A 25,774-nucleotide genomic window follows, 5' to 3' on the forward strand; every position below is an offset into this window, starting at 1 on the left:
AACAAAATCCATTCCTCCAGCATACCAGCTGTGGTGTCAAACACACCAACAATAACTAGTCATTACAACTGCTATCTGGCTATTAATCTAAAATCAATTAATGTTAAAACTTATTCACTTTTAAAAAACTAATTTCTATTTAAAAAAATTGATGATTAATGTAAATTTATCTTCATTTTTTCCCAGTCATTCACACAAGGAATGATGAATAGTAATGGTACATTTTTTACCAATTCTCAACTTTCACATCCCCATAATCCTCTGTGTCTTTGGAGGGTAACCAGAGGGTAAAAACCCACTTATTTTGCTGAAGGCTGATCAGACAATGTTGACAATACCTTGTTTGGTATCCAAAGATAAAATGAAGAAGTAAAAAACAGAAAAATATAGAAGCTTGAAGACATTTAACTAAGGTAAATTTTAAAAATTTTTTCGTAAGTCAACCAAAACTCTTGATGATCTGTACACGCAAAAATAACTTGGAATAAACTGATAATCAGTATTGAACAGATAAAAGCAGGGTATAGTATAAATTCAATTAAGAAACTTTTCAATTTGGGACAGTTTTTTGATTGGTTACCCCCAAAAACGCAAGGCATTATGGGGATGTGAAAGTCAAGAATACATGAACCATCAGACAAATGTTTTCCAGCTATCTGGGTTTTTGGCTTAAAATAGTAATTATCAATCAATCAAGTTGTGATCAGGATGTTAAAACCATGAAAGTAGCCTATATACGGTTACCTATATACAACCCTGATGTCTGTGTACATCATGTATTAGTGGGTGATATCATTACTCTAGAAGTACCAACAAGGCTGTTGTCTTATTTATTCCTAATCTAATTAACTAATCCCTGAATTGCTTAATCTTGCAAGTCCATAGACAGACTGATATCTGCATATAATTGGTTTCCAATATGTTAGTTAATGCAAAAAGAATACAGAGCTGGATGAAAAGGTCCACAAGAATGTTAGAGAAGCTACAGTTGACTCTGTTGATAAATGGCATATTTTGGCATTAACTCCAGCTTGAAGGAAACTTCAACTCTATGCCGCAATAATCATTATTAATGGTATGGGCATTGCAATATTTAAGCATGTTCATCTTCAGTAATCTAGGATAAATTATTACAGCCTTATGTCCTATGAAATATATTATAATTCTCCTATTTACAGTTCCACAGCAATGCCCAGCATCTGTTGGTATGCATATAGTTGTATATATTATGATTTACAGACCACTACTACCATCTACATCAAAACCTCCTTAAAAAACTAACTAAAGATACAGAAACCCAGTGCACTAGATAACAGCCTCTACTACTGCATCCAAATTGTATCTACCTACTGATGATGGAGATATTTATATTACATATCTGTTAATAATATATTACAATACGTCTTTTCTCTCAGCGCCTTTGTACAATCTTAAATTGAAGGTAGTATGTAGCTTATTTAAGAAACCTGGAATTTGTTGTTAATTGTTAGGTCATAATTAAAAATCTTGGATTTAAATCACATTATATGATATTACAAAACAACACTGGACATTTAGCAACTTAACCACTAAATCAAAATTAAAATTCAAGCTGGCATCTGCATAATTATGTCTGATCATCTCTAATATAAATATATGGAGATTTAGGCAAAACATCAATATGAAACTTGAAAGTTAGCATACTAAGAAAACAATCATGAAATTTAAAAGTTTATATGTAAAAAAAGAGGAAAATGTAATAGTTTTGCTTTGAGGCAACTGTCATTAGAAAACAACCATAAAACAATAAGGAAACAATAGCTTAAAGGTATGGCGTTATATTCCCGACAAAATTCAACATCAGGCTTTCAACATTCTTATAAAGAATTCAGTGTTTCACTTGCAATGCAATATTGTTAGTTGCTTTTCCGACATTGAAGATTTCGATTTCAACTTAGCTGTAATCTCGTCCAACATTCGAGTTCCATGATTGAACATTCGTTAATAGCTTTCCGTGCCTGGACAAAATTCAACATTGCTCTTTTGACATACATCAATTTCAACATTCAACTTTGAGAACGTTATTTTCTAAACAGTATATTAAAATGAACCACTAGAGTTTCTCGTTCAAGGACTAAGGTTTTAAAGTTTTTAGATACAAACACATAATCTATTTCCGTCATTGTTGGATTACAATCCAACATTCAAGTTCTACCATTGAACTTCACGCACGAGTGCGTTTGACCTATGCCATAGTAAGCAGATGTACAGTGATGACGTGGGCTCATCACACGTGCTTTAGTGCTGCACGAACTACACTTACTGTAGCTTGCAGAGATGGCGGACGAGGAAGCTAAAGCAATCCTTTGATGTCGCGTAACTGAGCAGTTACTTTCTTGGGCAAACACTGGTGAGATTTTGCCTTTATCTAATCTTCAGTTTGGAGGCTGCCCCGAAGTGTAACTTAAAGCCTGAACTAAATTGAAAGTTCCACCTAAAGCTTCTTAGTAAGGGGGTGTTGGATTGCAGTTAGGGTTCTGTTACAAAGCTACACTGTAGTATATTGTGAAAGTTACTTATATCGTGTCGTGGTACCTTGAATCCTGTTGAATAATTTTTTTTTTTGGTTTGTTTTTTTTTTTTTGTTTTGTTTTGTTTTGTTTTGTACAAAAAACACCTTATTTCGAGGTGTTTCGTACTCCCATCCCCCACGTCTCAAAAATAGTTGTGAAATTGGGTAGCCTGTGAGATCACTGCCGTTGATTCCAATATGGCGAACCCTTATCTCGAAGCTCCTCGTATTATTCTATAGACAATTTCCGATTTAGATAACCGAGACAACACGCAAGAAAATGATGGAGTTGTATCTTTGCTGATCTCTCACAAAAATCGATACAACCTCTGGCATCTCAAACAGATGCCATCGTTCACTCGATCGAAATCTCACCAGTGTTTGCCCAAGAAAGTAACTGCTCAGCTACGCGACGTCAAAGGATTGCTTTAGCTTCCTCGTCCGCCATCTCTGCAAGCTACAGTAAGTGTAGTTCGTGCAGCACTAAAGCACGTGTGATGAGCCCACGTCATCACTGTACATCTGCTTACTATGGCATAGGTCAAACGCACTCGTGCGTGAAGTTCAATGGTAGAACTTGAATGTTGGATTGTAATCCAACAATGATGGAAATAGATTATGTGTTTGTATCTAAAAACTTTAAAACCTTAGTCCTTGAACGAGAAACTCTAGTGGTTCATTTTAATATACTGTTTAGAAAATAACGTTCTCAAAGTTGAATGTTGAAATTGATGTATGTCAAAAGAGCAATGTTGAATTTTGTCCAGGCACGGAAAGCTATTAACGAATGTTCAATCGTGGAACTCGAATGTTGGACGAGATTACAGCTAAGTTGAAATCGAAATCTTCAATGTCGGAAAAGCAACTAACAATATTGCATTGCAAGTGAAACACTGAATTCTTTATAAGAATGTTGAAAGCCTGATGTTGAATTTTGTCGGGAATATAACGCCATATAAAGGTTTGTCAGATAAAAAGCAAATCTCTGTATTTCTAGCTTGACTTCAATGTGCATGTCACAATGTGTACATGATTGTGAATACACTTATATTAATACTGCATAGCCATTCCCACATGATATTATAATGAAAGTACAACAGTTCCTTAATCCATACCCATTATAAAACATACTTGACTGTTTTTACATTATTCCTCATTCCCGTGGCAACATACTAGTGTCACGCAAGGTTACTCCATCTCAATCTAATGTCACATGAAGTCACATGATAATTTCCAACTAGTGTCACACAAGGTCACTCAATCTCCAACTAACGTCACACAATCTTCACCTGACCCAGGAAGTCTACTGTTCATAAATGCTAATCTTGGCTTCAATCAACTTGTGTAGTGTGGTTTGACAGACTTATGGTCCACTACCTTCCTTGCCAGTCAGCCAGTATGTCACCATTTTCCCTTTGCCTTTAACAGTAACTAACCCACGGCAATTGAAGGTGAATCCACGTGTTGACAGGATGTCATAAATACTTCTGGCCACCTGACACAAACAACACAATAAAGGTTAAGTCACACCTTAATGAGATAGCACAACATGTATGTGAGGAGTAGCTGGTTACCACCAAGCATATGGCCAGGACATCCCAACAAGATGTTGGTACCTTGTGTAAGTGTGTCATAGTAATGAGCAGGCTAACTACCTGTACAGAGTCTGGTTTTCCAGTACTATACATTCTACTAGCAACATTGACTGTATCACCCCAGATGTCATACTGTGGCTTATGTGCACCTATTACACCTGCGACAACTGGACCAAAGTTTAAACCTACAAATAAAGGGGAAAACTTCAATGTTAATCATCAAAGAACTTGTTCAATACAAGTTTGCAAATGACAGTATGTTTTAAAAGCTGTTCAGGTTTCAAGACTTAGACTGCTTAGGGACTGGAGCCAGTCAGATTGTTCTGTTTTCATTCCGACCAGCTTGCAATATGATAACAAAACAATACATAAATAGTCCACATTAACTGATCCTACAACAACTAGCTCTTCATATGCTAAATATACTGGCTGATGAACAGCTGATTCATTTAGAAGATGGTATCTAGATTCTTAACAACCTAGAGAGTCTACTACTAAAAATGTATATTCCATCAAACTTACCAACTTTCATTTGAAAGTTATTGAAGGAATGAAGGTTAATGTCTTGTAGCTTCTGTTTCATAGCCATTGCAAAGTCTGCCATTAGTACAACGTGGTTGAGGGTTGCTAATTTTTCCTGCAAACCAGGAAACCAAAAGAAAAAGTGAGAATACTGTGATACCCATTCTTCTAGCATGTTACACCATGTAATACCATGTAATACCACTCACCGTATCCAATTAAATCATTATGAAATTGAATAATATAATAAAAGCATATGGCCTTCAGCCTCATGAGTTACTGACTCATAGCCCATTGAAGCTAGACGACTAATTTGTAAATAGCCAGCTGACCTGTGATTCTGGCTTGATACCAGATGCTGCCATGTATGTTTCTCCTATTGTCTTGATCTTTTCTATGCAGTTGAAACGAGGTTCCGCAAGTAGCTGATGGATAAACAAGTAGTGATGATCAGGAAATGATGATTTTAAAATAAACATATTTTGCTTTTCATTCCTGTGTCTTACCTCATCAAAATCAGCTAGCATTTCATTTAATAATCTTAAGCATTCTACACCTTCTCCATTTGCATCCAGTTCAGAGTAAAACTCTGAGAAGTTGCAAATGTTGGAAAACATTACAGCGACTTTGTCGCAAGACTGATAATACAAATCCTGAAAAAGAAAAATGATATTCCTCTAAATATAAGCTTGTTGCTGAAATAGATAATAGACTGCTACTTAGCACTAAGCATAAGACTGTTGCTATGCAACAACTATTATCCTGACAGTTTGTTGCTAGGAAACAGGTTACTTAGTACCTCATTCTTCTTTGACTTTTGGTTGAGGAAATGCTGTGCTACATGGACAGGTAAGATATTGTACAGTAATTTCTTATTGTATTCTCTTAGTTGTTCCATTTCTTTCTTCTCCTCAGTGGCCTACAAGAGAAACACCCATTGATAGTTATAAATTAAAAGCATGAGTACTGCCATTCATTATATTATGTATTAAATGGTCTCCATGCAGTCCAATTGAGAAATAATTGAATGAGGGAAATTCTGAGGACTGCCAAAATTGGATAAGGCCATAAGTTGAGTCCAATTTGGCAGTCAAAGAAATATTTGAGTCAAATTGTTTCTTACTTGTACAGCATGGAGTCCTATTGGCTATTAATGAAATAGCTACCTATTAATTCATATTAGGTAAAGAACTGTCCAATTATAAAATAATTGAACATTTACAGTTACCTATGGGATTAATAGGTAGCAACAATCATATAAGAAATGATAATGATGATGTTCATTGATCATAGAGCAAGTAAATAAGGGATTGACAGTGGATGGTGATGGTAGATGATCGTATGATGCTGCTGGTGATTTCGATGGCAGTCATAAAGATCATATGAATATCAGGAAAAAAGTTACTAACAAAAATAATAATATACACAATACTATACACACCTGGAGCTTCCAAAGGAAATCCAGTCTTGCTATTTGTTCATGCTTAAAAAGAAAAATGATACAATGAAACAATGCTCAACCACCAGTAAAATAAAAATATGAACTATGAATGTTTGTTAACAAATAATGTTATCACAGCAGCAGGGTTTATCATTAACTGCCAGAGTTATCAATGGTAGTTTAAGGCAGAGAATTTGGCTCAGGCAGGCAGGCAGGCAGGCAGGCAGGCAGGCAGGCAGGCAGGCAGGCAGGCAGGCAGGCAGGCAGGCAGGCAGGCAGGCCAGGCAGGCAGGCAGGCAGGCAGGCAGGCAGGCAGGCAGGCAGGCAGGCAGGCAGGCAGGCAGGCAGGCAGGCAGGCAGGCAGGCAGGCAGGCAGGCAGGCAGGCAGGCAGGCAGGCAGGCAGGCAGGCAGGCAGGCAGGCAGGCAGGCAGGCAGGCAGGCAGGCAGCTCTAGATACTTACAAGATATCCATGACCAGTCAGTGAAATTATGAACATCACAACTACTAGAATAGAAAGATGAGTCCAGGGAATAAAATTATCCAGCCTGAAACACATAATATTCAACTATCAGACTATCTATGGTTCCATAGTTAGGATAGACTTTTGCATAGCATTATAAACTTACAGTGCAACTTCTGTAATGGGAGTCACTTAGACTAGTTGGATAAGAGAGCCAAATAAAATGTAAATGAAAAGGCATTCTAATTTTTGGTTGTCAAGCCAATCAGAAACCTAGACTGCAGATGTTACGTGTAAACAGCTAGATAGCCCTTGAAAGGCTAATGTTTTTTGGTTTTTTTGCATCTTTCTGTTTAACACCACTACCCAAAGTTGGAATGTACTGTATTTATTCTACAATTCAATTGGTTCTCAAAGTCTAGGTAGCCCTAGTCATAGTAGTTGCACTGTTATAATGCAAAACATTATAACAATAATAAAAAGATTAGAAAAACAGTACTTACAGACAATATTGTACATCATCATGTCGACTAAACTGTTTGTGAACAAGGTCATAGACATAAACCAGTATTATATATATCACTGACATAAAGCTAAGCAAGCAGAGCTTCTGTAATGTACTCAGTTGAAGGAATACTGCACATGCTATCATTACTAGTGCTATACTGAATGTAAAGTACTGTGGAGGAAAGAAAACAATAGTATTAGCACTGGAGTTCTAAGCCAAGAGACCCATAAACATAGTACATTGAATAATGTCTGATATGTAGGTCAAACTTTTTTAAAGGTAAGGAATGAGTGTCAACGCTGGTGAAGGGTGTGGTGAGGGTAAGGGCTGAGATGGTACCCCAGGGATGAGTGTCAACACTGGTGAAGGGTGTGGTGAGGGTAAGGGCTGAGATGGCAACCCAGGGATGAGTGTCAACACTGGTGAAGATTGTGGTAGGGTAAGGGCTGGGATGGTACCCCAGGAATGAATGTCAACACCGGTGAAGGGTGTGGTCAGGGTAAGGGCTGAGATGGTACCACAGGAATGAGTGTCAACACTGGTGAAGAGAAAAGGCAAACCTTTTACACCTCTCACCCTTGAGGAGCAGCATCTCTGCCTTTAATAAGATCACACCCTTGACCTTTGATTTTTAAACTAGCATGAAGGAGAAGAAAAGATTAAGTACCTGTGGATAGTCACATGAGGCATTTTCTGGATTAAGCGGCAGATGATAGCACTTCTCAACACTAGAACCATTGACTGTTGCATTGACTGTTGTTTCTGGAGTTTCACATCCAAACTATAAAAAATAGGTATTATCTAGAGTTACACATTATGTCAATCAATGCAGCCACTGGAATTGACTTATTAGAAGTACTTACCATGCCACCAATAGATGCAATATAAAGGATGAATATCAGGACTGATGTAATGACATGACAAATAACACGTGAACCACATATCTTAGTGGAGATGTCTTTCATACATCTGGGGAATGACTGTCAAGACAATACCAACATTATTTAACTATTAATAATATAATACTTGCTAATATTCTACAGTTCTGTATTTTTTACTGAATCTATATTTCAGGCTTGCTTGCACTGTTTTCCCCCATTTTAGTTCTAATCATTCCCTTGAGAATAATTCCTTTATTTAAACACCATATTTGGGACATTGCTCAAACAAAGAATTTCAATCCAAAGATGGATAGAAAGTAGTTTCAAATGGGAAAGTAACACAGTATATCAAAGCTGATAGAGGTATTTTAGCCATGTTTATTCTGAAACTTACTTTGAACTTCTCTGAAATGATCAGAATGTATACCACAGAAAAGGCTACAAAAGCTGTCAAAAAGACTCCCAGCATTATTGAATTCCTGTTCAACAAACAAAATGAAGTAATTATTTGATACTTGCATTTATAACTGGTATTACTTTAGTTTTCTGGGAAATATAAATAATATTAACTAATAACTAGACAAAGACAAATCATGACATTCATGACTGCTTTGATAAAGAGGACCCTAAAGTGGAATTCAGACAGTGAGGGTGCATTATAGAAAGAATGCAGTGAGTGCCTATTGTAGAAATAACTTTTAGGAGATGAGTGGGAGGACACACCCCCTGCATCCCCTCTCCCCCTCCCCCCCTCCCCTACCCCTCTTCCCCCTACCCCTCCTCCTCCCCCTCCTCAGCTAATGGGCCTGCAGCCTTGTACTATAATTGCTTATGGGAAAAAACATTAAATAGATCTGCAAGCCAGGAAATAGTGATTACTGTACCTTGGTAAAACCATGACTTGGACCAAAACAATGAAGATAAATATAAGGAATATACAGGATGAGTAAGACTTGAACATGTGGTCCTTCTCTTGAGAGTACTATTAGCAATAGAATGTATGGCACAGCAGTTAATAACATTAATAATGTGCATAATATTCAGTGTCTCCAAATAATGCTATCACACCTGTTACAGTGCTACTGAAAAACCGTGGGTACCTACGAATATTTCAAGAAATTTTCTTAACCAATCAGAAGCATTACTGTTATCTTTCCATTATCTTGTGGTTAGAAATTCAATTCTGATTGGCCAAAGAACAATAGAACATTCCTGGAATATTTCTAGGTGCCCACAGTTTTTCAATTAGCACTGTAACTGAAGAGGGGCTGGAATATGGTGAGGGTAGCGCTTTACTATCTTTTTAGTTTTGCTTTGGTTTTTTTCTAATGGTCCTCTGTGAAAAAAACTTATAAATCACAGTGGGCCCATCTAAATTTCTCTGCACAAGTGCAGCCATTGTCCAAAACAACCCAACTTGAGACATCAACAAATATTATACTAAGTAAAAACATTGCTTACTTTTTCTTCATTTTCTTCATTCTTGAATGTTAACACCAGTGGTCTTACATGTTCTTTACGTAACCTAAAAATAAGAATTGGTAAATTGAAATGCCAATCCCTCTTCCATAAATGGGTGGGGTTTATTGGAAGCTGACAACATGTGCAATACTGACATTTAAAGATCTGCCGCTGATAATGTTATTGTTACTGTTGTTGTTGTTGTGCTGCTAGTTTATTGCTGCTGCACTGCTGTTATTGTTACTGTTGTCGTTGTTGCTGTTGTTGCTTCTGTTGTTTTGCTGCTGATGTTGCTGTTGTTGTTGCTGTTGCTGTTGTTCCTGCTGTTGTTGTTGCTGTTGTTGTTGCTGTTGTTGCTGTTGTTGCTGCTGATGTTGCTCTTGTTGTTGCTGTTGCTCCTGCTGTTGTTGTTGCTGTTGTTGCTGTTGTTGCTGTTGTTCCTGTTGTTGTTGTTGCTGTCATGGTTGCTGTTGTTGCAGTTGCTGTTGCTGTGGATGTTGCTGTTACTGTTTTGAATACTACTACACCAGTTTACATGTAAAAGCACTTTAGGGTTCCTTCTTACCGATCAATGCTTCTGGCATCAATAGAACTTCCTAAAAATTCATTGACTTCATCTTCAGTGTCTTGCTTGGCAGAAGAAAAACCAAGCCTAAAAAGATATAATCATGATTAGTTTGTGCAACCTAAACACTTATAGATTAAACAATCATTAAGCCACTTACCTGTCTTCAATCTTGTCTTGATCTTTTTCTCTTTTTGGTTCTTTAAAAATTTCTTTCTTTTGTTGGAAAGAACAGAAAATAATTAGTCGGGTATGATTACAATAATTACAATAACACTTGCAATTTTGCACAATTCCCAGCAGGAGTAGTTGTGTGCATATCAATATATTCTTTTACAAAAACATTTCTCACCTTCTGTGACATTAAATGCATCATCATCACCATCATCAAACATTGGAAAAGAAATAGAATTTGATAAGGATATTAGGATTGTACTAACATAGTAGTATATCATTATACTAGAAAACCAAATATATAACCTGCCATGTATCTACCTAGAGCTTCCTAGATTCTACTTTACTTTGCTGCACAGGTCATTACACCATAATTATCACACTCATTACATACACTAACATCTGTTCTGGCTGTAGAAAACATAATTATGTTTAAGGATATCTTAAATGCTATAGCATGAATCTGAACAGTGGCTTCAATTTCCAATAATAACAGCCCCAAGCTTGGAGTTCAATATTCCTTTTTCTCATACAAACAGATCAATACAATATACACCTGACACAAACCACACACAATCCCAATACCTGCCATTCCTTTGTCTGCCTATGATCACTATCCTTTCCTGTCTTACTACCTACAAGCAATGAGTCAATCACACACAGGAACATTTCAGAAATAAAATAGAAAAGTTCCAAATAAGATACTCTGACAATCTGTGCACTGGGATTGTTTAAAAGTCAAGACTATTAATATTGTATACAGCTGTATTTCAAAACAAAGTTGGAGAAGATTTTGTTGCATGTTGCATTTCAAGCCCAAAATACACCATGGGCATTGTGGATACAATCACTAAAGGTCATAGCCATATATGGAATTTTCCCAGACTCTGCATATTTTTCCAGCATATATTTGTTGGTTTCTATTTGTTCCTCTGCACTGACATGGGTAAGCTTGATAAGTATTATACATGGGCATAAGTACAAACCTTGACTGGATGCTCAGCTACAACCAAGTAGGTCTGTATGTGATACTGCTTGAGATATGCACTTCTTTCTTCTCCATGTCCATCTTCTACTTGATAATCACCATTCAAACAGCTCAACACATCCTTGGTTATATGAACACGCCTACAGACAATAATCATTATAATATACTAGTTGTTAACTCTAACTTTCATTGATTATTTTACATAGTGTTTTAACATTATGGAGGGCAAAAGTACTGTAGTTTTGATCAAGTTACTGTATTAGTGTATTATAATGGTAACAAAATTCTACCAACGACTGACAGGAACATTAAGTTGCTTTGCTGTGATATAATTAGGATCTATATAGCCTGTATTCTGGCATCAATTATTATTCAGAAAGTTGGATGAAAGCATTTTTAAGCACCACCATATTCATAATCAAAATTTGTTAAAATTTTGTCACTGTTATCAAGCACTTATATAATTTAGCAAGGATATATTTTTTCTTTGGTGATTTTGAAATGTTTTGCACATTTTCTTGATATACTTACCCTGGTAAGCCACCAGACTCCATGTGATTGGCTATAGTGACATCATTAGACCATACATCATACTGCCATTTAACCAATCCCAGAACACCACTATGCACTTTACCCTGGTGAATACCAACCCTCATGTTCAAGTTGACCTTTGTTGCATCACGCACAAACCTACACAGTAAATATCATATATAGTTATAGCTACCATGCCTTATTAGTGTACCTACGTGTGGCTAGTATTAAGCCAAGATGTTATATTATTACTTACGAGATAGCATCAATCATAGCTAGTGTAGCAAGTATTAAGCCAAGATGTTATATTATTACTTACGAGATAGCATCAATCATAGCTAGTCCCATCTCAATACAACAGTGAGCGTGGTCAGGGCGTGGCTCCTGTAATCCAGACACACAGTAATAACAGTCTCCAAGAATCTTGATTCTCAGGCAGTGATTCTCCTGTTGATTAGAAACCACAGGTATTGATTTATAAATTTGGCTCAGGGATTTTATTCTCATTCAGTTTTGAAATGATAGTAGGTCATGAACTAGCTGGAGATCATGAAGTACTCTCAAAAAACAAAATAAAAAGGGAGTACCCCACTTCGTTTCAGAACTATGAAAGATTAAAGACGTCTTAATGAAATTCTGCTTATCAAAACAATGGAATGATGTCATCATGATGAACATGTGTAAACTAAAATTATACGTACAAAGGATGTGCGTGAACAATGCCCATGAATGTCATGTAAAAATGTAAAAATTAATGAAATATTGTGATAAAACCTTGCAAACGAATTATGCTCAAAGACTAAAAGACTGTGTGTGAAGGAGATGTACAGATTGTTAGAATAGCTTACATACCACAGCCAGTTGATCAAATCTTGCATACAACTCATTGAGAGTCTTAATAAGATTCTGTGCTGTACACATAGAAGAAAGCACAGTAAAACCTTCAATGTCTGCAAATAAAATGCTGAAAAATAAAATCGTAAAAATGATCATTCTTAATTTATTTATTTTCTATTATTTCTAGTGTCACCAAACTCAAAGGATGCAAATGTTTGTGAAAGAGGCTGGATACAATCTAAATCTATCTAGTTAATTTGTTGTATGGCAACACTAGATCACAACAGCACTGGTCAAAGGACTTCATGCATCACATCCTTCGCTCTATTGATATAAGTAACCTAGCTGTCTGATAGGAATATTTTCCTCAGCTCACCTGACATTCTCATGTTTTTTGATGTAGATCTTGTGGAATTGCATGTTTTTGGACCTTCCAGTTTCAATATCATCTTTCATCTCCATGGCAACATTCCGTGGAAGAACAGACAGGAGGAGCCGTTCCTGTGAGCAACATTAATCAATGTTAAGATACATAATGTACACAGAGATTTTTAGGTTACTATCTATATATTAACCAAGTATGAATGACAAAATCTTACTAGGAGTATAGACAAATGTGTCCTGGATATTAAAACACAATAAAAAGTTATAACCAAAGAAAGAGTATGAAAAAGTAGAACACACATGGGAATAAACAAAAAGGTGAAGGTAAAGTTAATTAATTTTACTTTCAAACCAAACCCAATTCTTCAGAGGCAGGGACTGATACATAAAGGGTGCGCCTTCTAATAACTATCAATGCTCCTTATTACAGGTATTTAAAGCTAAAGCTGCACAGAACAAGGAGAAGTCAAAACAGACATGGAGATCCTGAGGGTTGAACCACAGACCTCTAGCTCCAAAGACCACAAACTAACAGACTGTGCTAAGCTTTCTCCTTACTGCAGTTTTCCACATATCGCAGTAAAAAAAACAAATTTCTGCATGCAGTTCGTAACTACTGAGTTTGCAGAATGTCGAAAACCGCTGTAAAGAGAGTGAGATTGGAGACATTGTTCAACCCAAATGATGATCATAAAAAAAACCCAAAACTAGAATAGAGGAAAGAATAACAGATACAGGTATGTATTTCCATGCTCCTAAATATTACCCATTGCATGGATGATCCCTTGACTTAGTGAATAAAGAGGAAATAGTAATAAGAGTGATTTAGGTAATTATTTAGTACCTGATTCTGATTCTCCTTCTGACTTGTCAGTCTTGACTCAATGCATCTTCTTGTTTCTAAGAAAGCTTGTCTTTGAGAGATTTCAGTAGGGTAATGTGTGAACACTCCAGTCAGGTTTGCACAAATAAAAAGAAACAGATTGGCTCCCAGCTATAAAACAAAATTTGACCTCAATGATAAAGTAAAGTAAAGAAAATGAAAAATTCACTATTACAGCAATACAAAACCAAAACAAATAAAAATGATTTTCAATATGTCATTAATGATTCCCAAGAACATGAAATAACAACAGTACTAACTGCTGTTGATTCATGACCCATGACTAGCAACAAATAGAAAAAGAAACCTATGTTAAATGGATGATTTATTATTGCACAAAATAATGTAAGACACAAGGCTTCATGAATATGCTTTATCTTCCATTCATATTTTGACAAATGTTATAATACTTATTACATTTGTAACTATTGTCATCATATCTTTGATCAGAATAGGATAATGTGAATAGACCCCTTGCAGTACGATGGAATGCAGTTTCTAATTCTCATGAGATTGAAATTCTTTTGTTTTGACCTTCAAATTGAGCTCCTTTGATGTCGCATGCAAGGGGTCTATAAGACAGGGATTATATGGGCACAGCAATAAAGTCAGGAAAAACCCTTACACAGATAAAGAATAAATGTCTTAGAAACTTCTTGGAAATGTTTGTTAATTCAAAATGAAATGAAACAGGTTTCTTTGTACATCATTAAATAATCAGTTGTTGTATCATCTACGTATATTTATTATTTTCTGAGCTTTTGGATTTGAGATCCACCATCAGGGAATATGGTGTTACAAATGAAAAATAACTAAACTAACAGAGCAATCCAAAAGAAAAAAAGTAACAATTAACTGTGCAGGCAGGAAAAACCTATGATGCCGCACATTAATAGACATGAATCGAGACCTGATCATGCACTGAATTCCATAGACTGGCAACAAATCCGGCTCAATTATACTCAAAAAGAAATATTTCTTTTTAATATATTGTCTTTTAACTATATGATAGTTTGTTTCTAGCAAAAACTCATAATATGTTATTAACCAAAGTTCAAGGTTTAACTTAATAAAAATATTTTTTAATCAATCAATACCAATCAAGGTTAGTAAATATGCCATGCTGCAAATAATTTGGAATATATAATGTGTAAAATGAAACCCTTTCTTTAACACAGGAAGTTGGAATTACATTCATGATAATGAAAAGAAAATAGGAATTAAGCTTTCTTTCAAATTGCATACACTTTGGTTTGTAAATATCTATAGAACTTTTTCTTGTACAGTAAGTATAGAAACTAGAAAGAAAGCTTGCTATTTGTTGATTAGTCTGGGAATATGCCAGCTATCAACACCTGCTTTAATTTATGCAGCTGCCTTTAAATTGAAAATCGAAAAAAAAAAACAAATATTACAACTGAGTGAAACTAAAAATGCTCTCATTCTTTTTAGGCATACATCATAATTGCATTATAATTAATAATACAAGCCTGTAGAACTACCCTGTTTTGCAATTACATGTGTCATTATCTACATTCTATTTTTTGTTCATTATTTTGATCATTCAACAATATTCAACTTTTGCTGTTATAATTAGTGTAGTGTCTTTAATATTGTTTTCCTCATTAGCAAGGTTTTCTTTCCTTTACTTCTATAGATCTTTTCATGGGAATGGTCAAATTTCACATTTTCTACATTATTAATAAAGGACCTATAGTAAATAATTTGTCAAGTACTTGGCATGATAAGTGACATGTACCTAAGCTAGAAAGGCTAGTTTTAATTTGTTGCAGCTGAATTAGGCTGTGCATCCTTCTCATTTTTCTAAAAAGATCCAACAATCTGTCATTTTGGAAATAAAAGTAAAAATAGAGTACCATTGATATGTTTAAGTTTCAAACAAATAGTAAGAATAGTTCCTAAGAGAACACCACATGTCAGCCATGACAGAAAACACATTCAATTACCAGTATTCATAATACTGAAAATTTTGCAAACACAGAATTTATTATTTCTGATTAGAAACTTTACAGTAACGATCCATCATAAAATAAAAATCCGAGCTATTATTATTTGAACGAGAAAAGATTGAGAAAACTGAAAACCAACAAGAAAAACAGATGAAAGATAAAAAGAAATAAACGGTAACCTGCAGTCAATTCACCCATGGACCAACTCGCCCACGTCAATTCGCCCACGCCCATGCCAATTAATATCTCTTTAAATTGGGTTCTATACAATCTGACATTATCTTATATCTTTTTTTTAAGAAGTACACAACCTGAATTTATTTTTATTTTAGATTAAGATACCTCCTATCTGCAGAATACATCATTATTTTATAGTAAATTATCATTCACAGGAACTATAACATACTTTCAAAAACACATCCTAAAGCAATTATCTACAAGACAGCATCATTGCGTTCATTCTTAATGCTTCCTTGATCTTGCAGCAGCTAGACATTTTTTGTAAAATTATTAGACTAACACTGTAACAAATAGTAACTTTACACCTGCGGGGGCCTGTCTGTATGAAGGGTTGAGCTATCATAATATATATCTTCCTATCTTCCTATCAGCAGCTAGACATTTTTTGTAAAATTATCAGACTAACACTGTAACAAATAGTAAGTTTACACCTGCGGGGGCCTGTCTGTATGAAGGGTTGAGCTATCATAATATATATCTTCCTATCTTGGAATGAGATAAACTTAAACATAGCCATTGGATAGCCACTACATTAAAAGGAAGCAAGCTTAAATAAGATATTTTTACAAGAAGCTCTAGAGTGAAGGCTTCTGATACACATGCTGTGTATACCATTGATTAGTGCACATATACATGAAGTCAAGCCAGACATCATGGAAACATTGAAGGTTCTACTAAATTTATTCATAAATAGTTTTAATAATGTAGTTTTTTTTTATGTGACCCATGCTCACTATCAATCATTGTTTAATAGATTACCAAACATAAATTATGTTTATATAGTATATATATATATATATATATCATATAGTTTTCATATAAATTTGTTCTTTATAGACCTTTTGAAAATTGCTTGAGTGAACAAAGGCTCCAAGTCAAGGCTGGACTTGATGTGTTCAACGTTTTCTCTGTTTTATACAGTCCATCCTTAACTTTGAACCATTATTTCACACAAGCTAATTTTAAAAAAGTCTATTACTATACGGCAATTCAAGCTCTCTCAACCACAGGCAATTAACAGTTAGTGTGGTTATGTTTAATTTTTTTTTCAGTTTTTCATGGGACATTTTGAAGTAAATAAGTAACCATGCTTTGAGTTAACACAGCTGTACTAGCCATAATCAGTTAGGAGCACTCTTTAAACTATGAACAATGAATATAGAATGACATTTTTGGACTTGATATCATAGGAACCAAAAAATGGCAAATATTTGGTATATATTTGCATGGGCTTGACTTTTACCAGTCTCGTCAAAATAATTACCCCACAAATATATGCCAGCGTCAAAACCATTTAATCCTTACATCCTCAAAAACATAAATATGCCCACTGTCAACTTCCTAAATGAAAATAATTACCAAACAAATGTATGACAGCGTCAAAACCATTTAATCCTTACGTCCTCAACAACATAAATATGCACACTGTCAACTTCCTAAATTAAGTTAACAGGGAAACTAATATATCTGGCAGGAGATTGAGATTTCTAATAATATTTTTTTCAAAACTGTTCATCATTTACTAACTGACATAAACATTTAACCATTACTATATCAAATATCAGAGCCCTAGTTTGACAACATGACATATATCAAGGGAAGTTCCATAATTACACTATATTATCTGGTAAATAATACTTATTTTAGTAACATATTCCTGTTCCTTTACAGTTATTGATAGGTGTTTTCCAAAACCTTAGTTCTCAACTGAAGAATTTGGAACTAAAAATCCCTTATGGATAGTGAATGAATAAAATAACTGAGTACTATATATGGCCATCTTTTTATCACAAACACTCACACACTACTGCTACTTCAACCATTCAGGAAGAAAACCAGGCAGCCAGCCTCTGGGATTGGTAAAAGGTTATTCAATATGCATATTTGGGCTTTTTATATCTTCTAAATTATATCTGCTAAATTAAATTCTGCACACTATTGAAACCCAAGTGTGCAAATAGGCTCCCATATTATCAAAGACATAATAAGAATGACATCTCAAAGACTAGCTGTCTCAATAAATAATTCGTTCAACTTTTAATGTATGCAACCCATTCCTTTTCTATCAGGGTGACACAGGGGTAACACTAGAGGTGTGGTTCATGCTCAAATAAAATAATAATTTGTCGTCAAAATTATATGTGATGAGTGAATTTTATGAATATTAATTGCATTAAACATGATGACTAGCACCCTGTTCTATTAGTCAGTGTTCCATTAAATACCCATACAAATATATTTTTAGTATAATTTTAGACTTGAACATAGACTTCTGCGCACTTCGATTGGTCAAGCCAACAGTGATTCTGAGATGATTATCACTGCTGTTTTTTGTTTCTCTGATATTCATGTACGAAATTATACTAAAACAATTATTCACCTCAGGCTCGGTGACTATGGTGAATATTCACTTGAAGACTCCTGGCTCTGTAAATAATCACTTTGCCTTCAGTAAATGATTGTTAAATATACCTATTCCTCTTTCAAAAAGGGGAAAAAGGATGTCACTCTAGCTATCAATATCACACTGTGCCATAATGTTTTTCCAATTTAAATTAAAGGTACTATACATCGACTTTTGCCCCAGCCCCCTGGAAATCATAATACCTATCATGGAGATGGTGGATGATAACAAAACATTCATTCTTACTAGTTATCCTTATCTTCAAGAAATCAAATGCTATGTCTCTATTATTGATAGGAAAACAAAACCTTCAAAAAATAACTTCTTGTGTGTGATTAAATCTTTATACTTTAAGCCTTTTTTTTTAATATCATCTCAACATCTTGGAAAAGATTCTCTGAAACTGTTAAAGGGTCAGTACTTCATGTAAGACCCCATGTAATGGCACTATTATGCATGGTTCTACACTGTATACATACACGATATAGGATATACTTATAATGTTACTTATATCACTGTATTCATGTGTATTCACTGTATTCATGTGTATTCACTGTATTCATGTGTATTCATGTGTATTCATGTCTATTCACTGTTATCATGTGTATTCACTGTGATCATGTGTATTCACTGTGATCATGTGTATTCACTGTAATCATGTGTGTTCACTGTGATCATGTGTGTTCACTACCATCATGTGTATTCACTGTAATCATGTGTATTCACTGTTATCATGTGTATTCACTGTAATCACTGCAATCATGTGTATTCACTGTTATCAAGTGTATTCACTGTATTCATGTGTGTTCACTGTGATCACGTGTATTCACTGTAATCACGTGTATTCATGTGTATTCACTGCAATCATGTGTATTCACTGCAATCATGTGTGTTCACTGTGATCATGTGTATTCACTGTCATCATGTGTGTTCACTGTGATCATTTGTATTCACTGTTATCATGTGTATTCACTGTGATCATGTGTATTCACTGTATTCATGTGTGTTCACTGCAATCATGTGTATTCACTGTAATCATGTGTATTCACTGTAATCACGTGTATTCACTGTGATCATGTGTGTTCACTACCATCATGTGTATTCACTGTAATCATGTGTATTCATGTGTATTCACTGTTATCATGTGTATTCACTGTGATCATGTGTGTTCACTGTGATCATGTGTATTCACTGTTATCATGTGTATTCACTGTAATCACGTGTATTCACTGTATTGATGTGTATTCACTGTATTAATGTGTATTCACTGTGATCATGTGTGTTCACTGTCATCATGTGTATTCACTGTATTCATGTGTGTTCACTGCAATCATGTGTATTCACTGTAATCAGGTGTGTTCACTGTGGTCATGTGTGTTCATGTGTATTCACTGCAATCATGTGTATTCACTGTTATCATGTGTATTCATGTGTATTCACTGTAATCATGTGTATTCACTGTTATCAAGTGTATTCACTGTGACCATGTGTATTCACTGTGACCATGTGTATTCACTGTGATCATGTGTATTCACTGTTATCATGTGTATTCACTGTGACCATGTGTATTCACTGTAATCACTGCAATCATGTGTATTCACTGTTATCAAGTGTATTCACTGTATTCATGTGTGTTCACTGTGATCACGTGTATTCACTGTAATCACGTGTATTCATGTGTATTCACTGCAATCATGTGTATTCACTGCAATCATGTGTGTTCACTGTGATCATGTGTATTCACTGTCATCATGTGTATTCACTGTAATCATGTGTATTCACTGTTATCATGTGTATTCACTGTATTCATGTGTATTCACTGTAATCATGTGTGTTCATGTGTATTCACTGCAATCATGTGTATTCACTGTTATCATGTGTATTCATGTGTATTCACTGCAATCATGTGTATTCACTGTTATCAAGTGTATTCACTGTGATCATGTGTATTCACTGTGATCATGTGTATTCACTGTTATCATGTGTATTCACTGTGATCATGTGCATTCACTGTGATCATGTGTATTCACTGCAATCATGTGTGTTCACTGTATTAATGTGTGTTCACTGTCATCATGTGTATTCACTGTAATCATGTGTATTCACTGTAATCACGTGTATTCATGTGTATTCACTGTATTAATGTGTATTCACTGTATTCATGTGTATTCACTGCAATCATGTGTGTTCACTGCAATCATGTGTATTCACTGTAATCATGTGTATTCACTGTAATCACTGCAATCATGTGTATTCACTGTTATCAAGTGTATTCATGTGTATTCACTGCAATCATGTGTGTTCACTGTGATCATGTGTATTCACTGTGATCATGTGTGTTCACTGTGATCATGTGTATTCACTGTAATCATGTGTGTTCACTGTGATCATGTGTGTTCACTACCATCATGTGTATTCACTGTAATCATGTGTATTCACTGTAATCATGTGTATTCACTGCAATCATGTGTGTTCACTGTATTAATGTGTGTTCACTGTCATCATGTGTATTCACTGTAATCATGTGTATTCACTGTAATCACGTGTATTCATGTGTATTCACTGTATTAATGTGTATTCACTGTATTCATGTGTATTCACTGTGATCATGTGTATTCACTGTCATCATGTGTGTTCACTGCAATCATGTGTGTTCACTGCAATCATGTGTATTCACTGTATTCATGTGTATTCACTGTATTCATGTGTATTCACTGTAATCATGTGTGTTCATGTGTATTCACTGCAATCATGTGTATTCACTGTGATCATGTGTGTTCACTGTGATCATGTGTATTCACTGTTATCATGTGTATTCACTGTATTAATGTGTATTCACTGTTATCATGTGTATTCACTGTGATCATGTGTATTCACTGTAATCACTGCAATCATGTGTATTCACTGTTATCAAGTGTATTCACTGTATTCATGTGTGTTCACTGTGATCATGTGTATTCACTGTAATCACGTGTATTCATGTGTATTCACTGCAATCATGTGTATTCACTGTTATCAAGTGTGTTCACTGTAATCATGTGTATTCACTGCAATCATGTGTGTTCACTGTGATCATGTGTATTCACTGTTATCATGTGTATTCACTGTATTCATGTGTATTCACTGTAATCATGTGTGTTCATGTGTATTCACTGCAATCATGTGTATTCACTGTTATCATGTGTATTCATGTGTATTCATGTGTATTCACTGCAATCATGTGTATTCACTGTTATCAAGTGTATTCACTGTGATCATGTGTATTCACTGTTATCATGTGTATTCACTGTTATCATGTGTATTCACTGTTATCATGTGTATTCACTGTGATCATGTGTATTCACTGTGATCATGTGTGTTCACTGTGATCATGTGTATTCACTGTAATCATGTGTGTTCACTGTGATCATGTGTATTCACTACCATCATGTGTATTCACTGTAATCATGTGTATTCACTGTAATCATGTGTATTCACTGCAATCATGTGTGTTCACTGTGATCATGTGTATTCACTGTTATCATGTGTATTCACTGCAAATATATCATGCATAAAATTAAGATTCAGAAACCTGCCAATCATTATTTTTTTGTTATCAACCAAACTGTAGTTAGTAAAACAATTTTTTTTATTGGTTGAGCAAATATATCATGATTGTGATTGGATAGCTTTACACACCTAATACCTTATAAAGAAGCAGTTGGTCATTGTCTTCTTTGATCAGTACCTTATGCGGAAGACTCACTCTATCATATCAAACAAGTCATAAGTAGCCACCTTTTAACAATAAACTGACCCGGGACCAACCTTTTGGCCTTGCTTCTTCCTACGACGGACAAACGTCAAAACCTATTATAAACGGTTTGGTTGTATGAAGCCAAAGGAATACCTTATTTGGTTCAAATTCCACTTTGTCGGAAATCCCTAATTCTCCCATTTCACACCCCCATAATGCCTTGCGTTTTGGGGGGTTAACCAATCAAAAAACTCAGTGGCGGATCTAGACGTGGGTTTTGGGGGTTGCAACCCAAATGTTAATGTTAATGTCAAGTCCTAGCCTTCCTTTGCACTAGGTTTAATATTTGATGGCCCTGATCCCATTAATTCCTCTAATTAGCTCTTCCACCTTTCTTTAAAGTGCTAGTCTTACGAAAACTACACCATCCCTGGATATATATATAAATATGTAATTTAGTTTACTGTCCTAATTCTTTTTTGATTCGAGACTGGGAAGATGTTGCATTTAGCCTGTAAAGTTTGACCGTTTGAGTCCGCCATTAAGCGATTGTGTTCAACGTTTAGTGATTCAAAGAAAGTGACGTCATACGCGCAACCCTTCAAAATTCGCGGCTTTTCACAATGTATATTTACAACTAAATTCCGATCACTTTTGATTCAAAAGTGAGCCTTAAACCAAGTCATTCTTTCTTACAGAGAATACTGTAAAGTAAGTGTGGATAAAAAGGATGCCCGTTGCGATAAAACTAGCATTTTAAATGCTATCTAAATTAAAGTACATTAAATCGATCACAGACGACATAATTAAAACGCTTTCATTTTATTAAATAACCCCAAAATTGTACACCAGAAGGTCACTTCTCTTCACTCTATTACACTGGGATATCAGGAATTAAAAAGGGGATATTGTGAAATGGCCGAAAATGGTAAAGAGGAGAAGATATTCTCCAAGAGTGCCATTTTAGAGATTAAATCACTGATGGATCTACAATTTTTAACTTCGTTCAGTTATAGTGATACAGGTTATGATGAAGATTATGTGTACGAGATTCAGATGATGATGTCAGTATGTCTGAATCTTGAACTTAGGCTTCTATAGTGGTTCTCAGTAGTAGTAGTACGTAGTTGACCAAATTATCCTGTTAATTAACACAAGTTTGTTGCTGTTGTTGTCCTTTAATTGACTTCAAATATATGTATATGATTTGAGAGGTAACATTTTATTAATTCAAAGAGTGTACATTTGCAAACAAGGAGGAAACCATCACAAATATCTATCTGCTAGTATGGATATTTTACGCTGTATACCAAAATTGTATGGAGTTGGATGTTTTCCTATTGAGATGTTTTATAAATCTGCTTGCACAAAGGTGTTAGTTGACTTCATCGAAACCCAGATCATTCAAGGAGTCAATTTTCTACAAATCTCCGCTGGGATTGCTGCAACAAATTTTAAAGAGTACTGTGAAAAAATGGAACGTTATTCTCTCTTTCACAATCATTGTGGAAATGATTCGGATCAGAATGATTTTGAAGGGTTTTACAGCAATATTCTGTTTTCGTTTCCAAGTAACGACAAAATTATGGAAATATTCTTAGCTGACTTTAATGACAAAGAACCGAATTATAAAAGGGAAATGGAAAAATGCGCACAAGTTAGTAAAATTATAACATGCGACCATACTTTTAGAATTAGTAAATATATCGGGGCTTCAAGAGCTAGTGACAACAGGTTTATTCGGCAATTTGAAAACTTATACATAGTGATGAACGAGAATCGCCAAATCGTAGGCTGGCGGCTTACAAGATCAACGGCGTTTGAGGAAATTAAAGATTTATTACAATATTTAAAGAGTGTTATGAGAGAAGGGCTTGAAACGGTTATCGTCGATGATTGTTGTAAAGTGAGAAAACAATATGAATCAGTCTTTCCGGGCGTGGTCGTCAAGTTGGATTTGTTTCATGCTGTACAGAGAGTCGTGAAAACTTTTCCAAAAGGTACTGAAACATCGAGACAAATATCTAAAGATTTTGGGTTAATATTTCGCAACGACGGAGATTGTGGACACCTTCGCAATCAGCAAACGCCGCAACCTGATGTTATTGAACAAAATCTAAACAATTTCCTTATTAGATGGAGAGAACTTTTGAACTGTAACACTCAAACTAAAACTCTACAAGAACTGGAAAATTTAAAAATACATATACGTAAGGGATGTTTATCAGGACTTCCACCGGGACAAGGCACTGAGTGCAACGAACGTCTCCACCACACCTTAAACGAGAGTCTTCTTTGTGGTGCCACAACTATAAGTCCGGAAATCGCTGTTGCAGTTTTAAGTCTGATTTTTTATGGAATAAATGTAAAGAAAATGGGCAAAAAACACCAAAGCAATGCAAGAGTCGTACCTTTTATGCCTCTTCCAAAATATAGCTTAACTGAAAGCGATGCCGAAAAAGAGAAAACGAGTTACTTTAAGCAATGCAAAGACAGAAGTTTTAACGTCATGGATATTCCGTGGATGCAGCTGACTGGAGTAAAGAATGTTCTGTTAACAGACAATGGACACAACGATATTTCCCAAAGCGAGCAAGAAGATTTACTTAGCAGAAATTTAACCTCACTTAATTTGAGTCGTGATCCAGTAGCAGGAGATGGCGACTGTGCTTTTGCCAGCATTATTAAACAGCTTCGTAAATCAAACGAATTGCAAACGGAAACAACTTTAAAGAAATACTTAACAGACTTAGGCTTAGGAGGAAGTTTTGACGAAGACGTCCATTTCCTTCGTCAAATTTTTGTCAACGCAGTGCAATCAAGTGAAGACTATCAACAAATGCTTGGAGTTGATCAACAGGAAATGAACTATGAAACTGAACGATTTCGAGATGAAGGGACCTATTGTGGGGAAATGGGAGACTTGATAATGAAAGTGTGTTCAGATGTGTTGAAAATTCCCATATTGGTCGTCACCAACTTACCTGGATTACCATATATTCCCTTTGTACCCAAACAGCAGATCGTGACAGAGATGCTATGCATGTCCTTTAATGCCTATGGTCCAGGTCATTACGACGCTACTTCATTGCTGAACAACGATGAAGGTAATTTAAACGATATCATATCAGGGACTGGAAGGGGTTTTACGTGATCTGTTATTTGACTTAAATCCGCGAGTGCATGATTCGAGATATCATAAGTTCTCATTCATGCATTTTTTGATATATTCAGTTTTAATTCACGGGAAAAAAAGCGCGTGATTCGTGAATTGATCGAAATATAGTCTTTTGAAATACAGTCATACGAAGTTTGGATAACAAATGTTTCATTGTTATTTTATCTTTTATCTTATTTTATTTTATCTTTACAGAAAATGCCAATGAGGCCGCTTCGAACGGTCAAAGAAAAACCTGTTCTTGTGGAAGAAATAAGAAAGGGCAAAGTGTGTCGTCTTGCATACCATTCGACACTGACACTGACGCTGCGCGAGCTGGCCGGAAATGTCCTTGTGTGATGGAGGGATTGTCCTGCTGCAACAGCTGCAGATGTAGAGGCTGTCAAAACAAGGATGAAATAAGCACAGACACAGAAAAGGCACAGATGTCCTGCAGGTGCGGCGAAAGCGCAGAATATAAAGA

The 25,774-nt window shown here is 35.4% G+C and overlaps 1 protein-coding gene across 1 annotated transcript in view; it reads right to left on the minus strand.

Moving 5' to 3' along the window:
- Nucleotides 1-3,195: 3,195 nt before the first annotated feature.
- LOC148905800 (adenylate cyclase type 5-like) overlaps nucleotides 3,196-25,774 on the minus strand; it is a 34,921-nt gene continuing 12,342 nt past the window's right edge. The window contains exons 2-23 of the mRNA XM_089038659.1: nucleotides 13,745-13,894; nucleotides 12,893-13,017; nucleotides 12,532-12,643; nucleotides 11,999-12,126; nucleotides 11,680-11,838; nucleotides 11,147-11,288; nucleotides 10,147-10,205; nucleotides 9,987-10,073; nucleotides 9,422-9,485; nucleotides 8,845-8,942; nucleotides 8,355-8,439; nucleotides 7,943-8,059; nucleotides 7,747-7,860; nucleotides 7,075-7,250; nucleotides 6,572-6,656; nucleotides 6,110-6,151; nucleotides 5,468-5,587; nucleotides 5,175-5,321; nucleotides 5,001-5,093; nucleotides 4,669-4,783; nucleotides 4,207-4,331; nucleotides 3,196-4,046 (exon numbers count right to left, since the gene is read on the minus strand). Coding sequence (XP_088894785.1) covers nucleotides 3,915-4,046; nucleotides 4,207-4,331; nucleotides 4,669-4,783; nucleotides 5,001-5,093; nucleotides 5,175-5,321; nucleotides 5,468-5,587; nucleotides 6,110-6,151; nucleotides 6,572-6,656; nucleotides 7,075-7,250; nucleotides 7,747-7,860; nucleotides 7,943-8,059; nucleotides 8,355-8,439; nucleotides 8,845-8,942; nucleotides 9,422-9,485; nucleotides 9,987-10,073; nucleotides 10,147-10,205; nucleotides 11,147-11,288; nucleotides 11,680-11,838; nucleotides 11,999-12,126; nucleotides 12,532-12,643; nucleotides 12,893-13,017; nucleotides 13,745-13,894 — 2,475 coding nt within the window. The 3' untranslated portion in view covers nucleotides 3,196-3,914. The remainder of the gene's footprint in view (nucleotides 4,047-4,206; nucleotides 4,332-4,668; nucleotides 4,784-5,000; nucleotides 5,094-5,174; nucleotides 5,322-5,467; nucleotides 5,588-6,109; nucleotides 6,152-6,571; nucleotides 6,657-7,074; nucleotides 7,251-7,746; nucleotides 7,861-7,942; nucleotides 8,060-8,354; nucleotides 8,440-8,844; nucleotides 8,943-9,421; nucleotides 9,486-9,986; nucleotides 10,074-10,146; nucleotides 10,206-11,146; nucleotides 11,289-11,679; nucleotides 11,839-11,998; nucleotides 12,127-12,531; nucleotides 12,644-12,892; nucleotides 13,018-13,744; nucleotides 13,895-25,774) is intronic.

This window comes from Actinia tenebrosa, unplaced genomic scaffold (genome assembly GCF_029948245.1).
Source record: "Actinia tenebrosa isolate PJP-AT-01 unplaced genomic scaffold, QUT_ActTen_1.0 PGA_scaffold6__47_contigs__length_16458017, whole genome shotgun sequence".
Classification (NCBI taxonomy): domain Eukaryota; kingdom Metazoa; phylum Cnidaria; class Anthozoa; order Actiniaria; family Actiniidae; genus Actinia; species Actinia tenebrosa.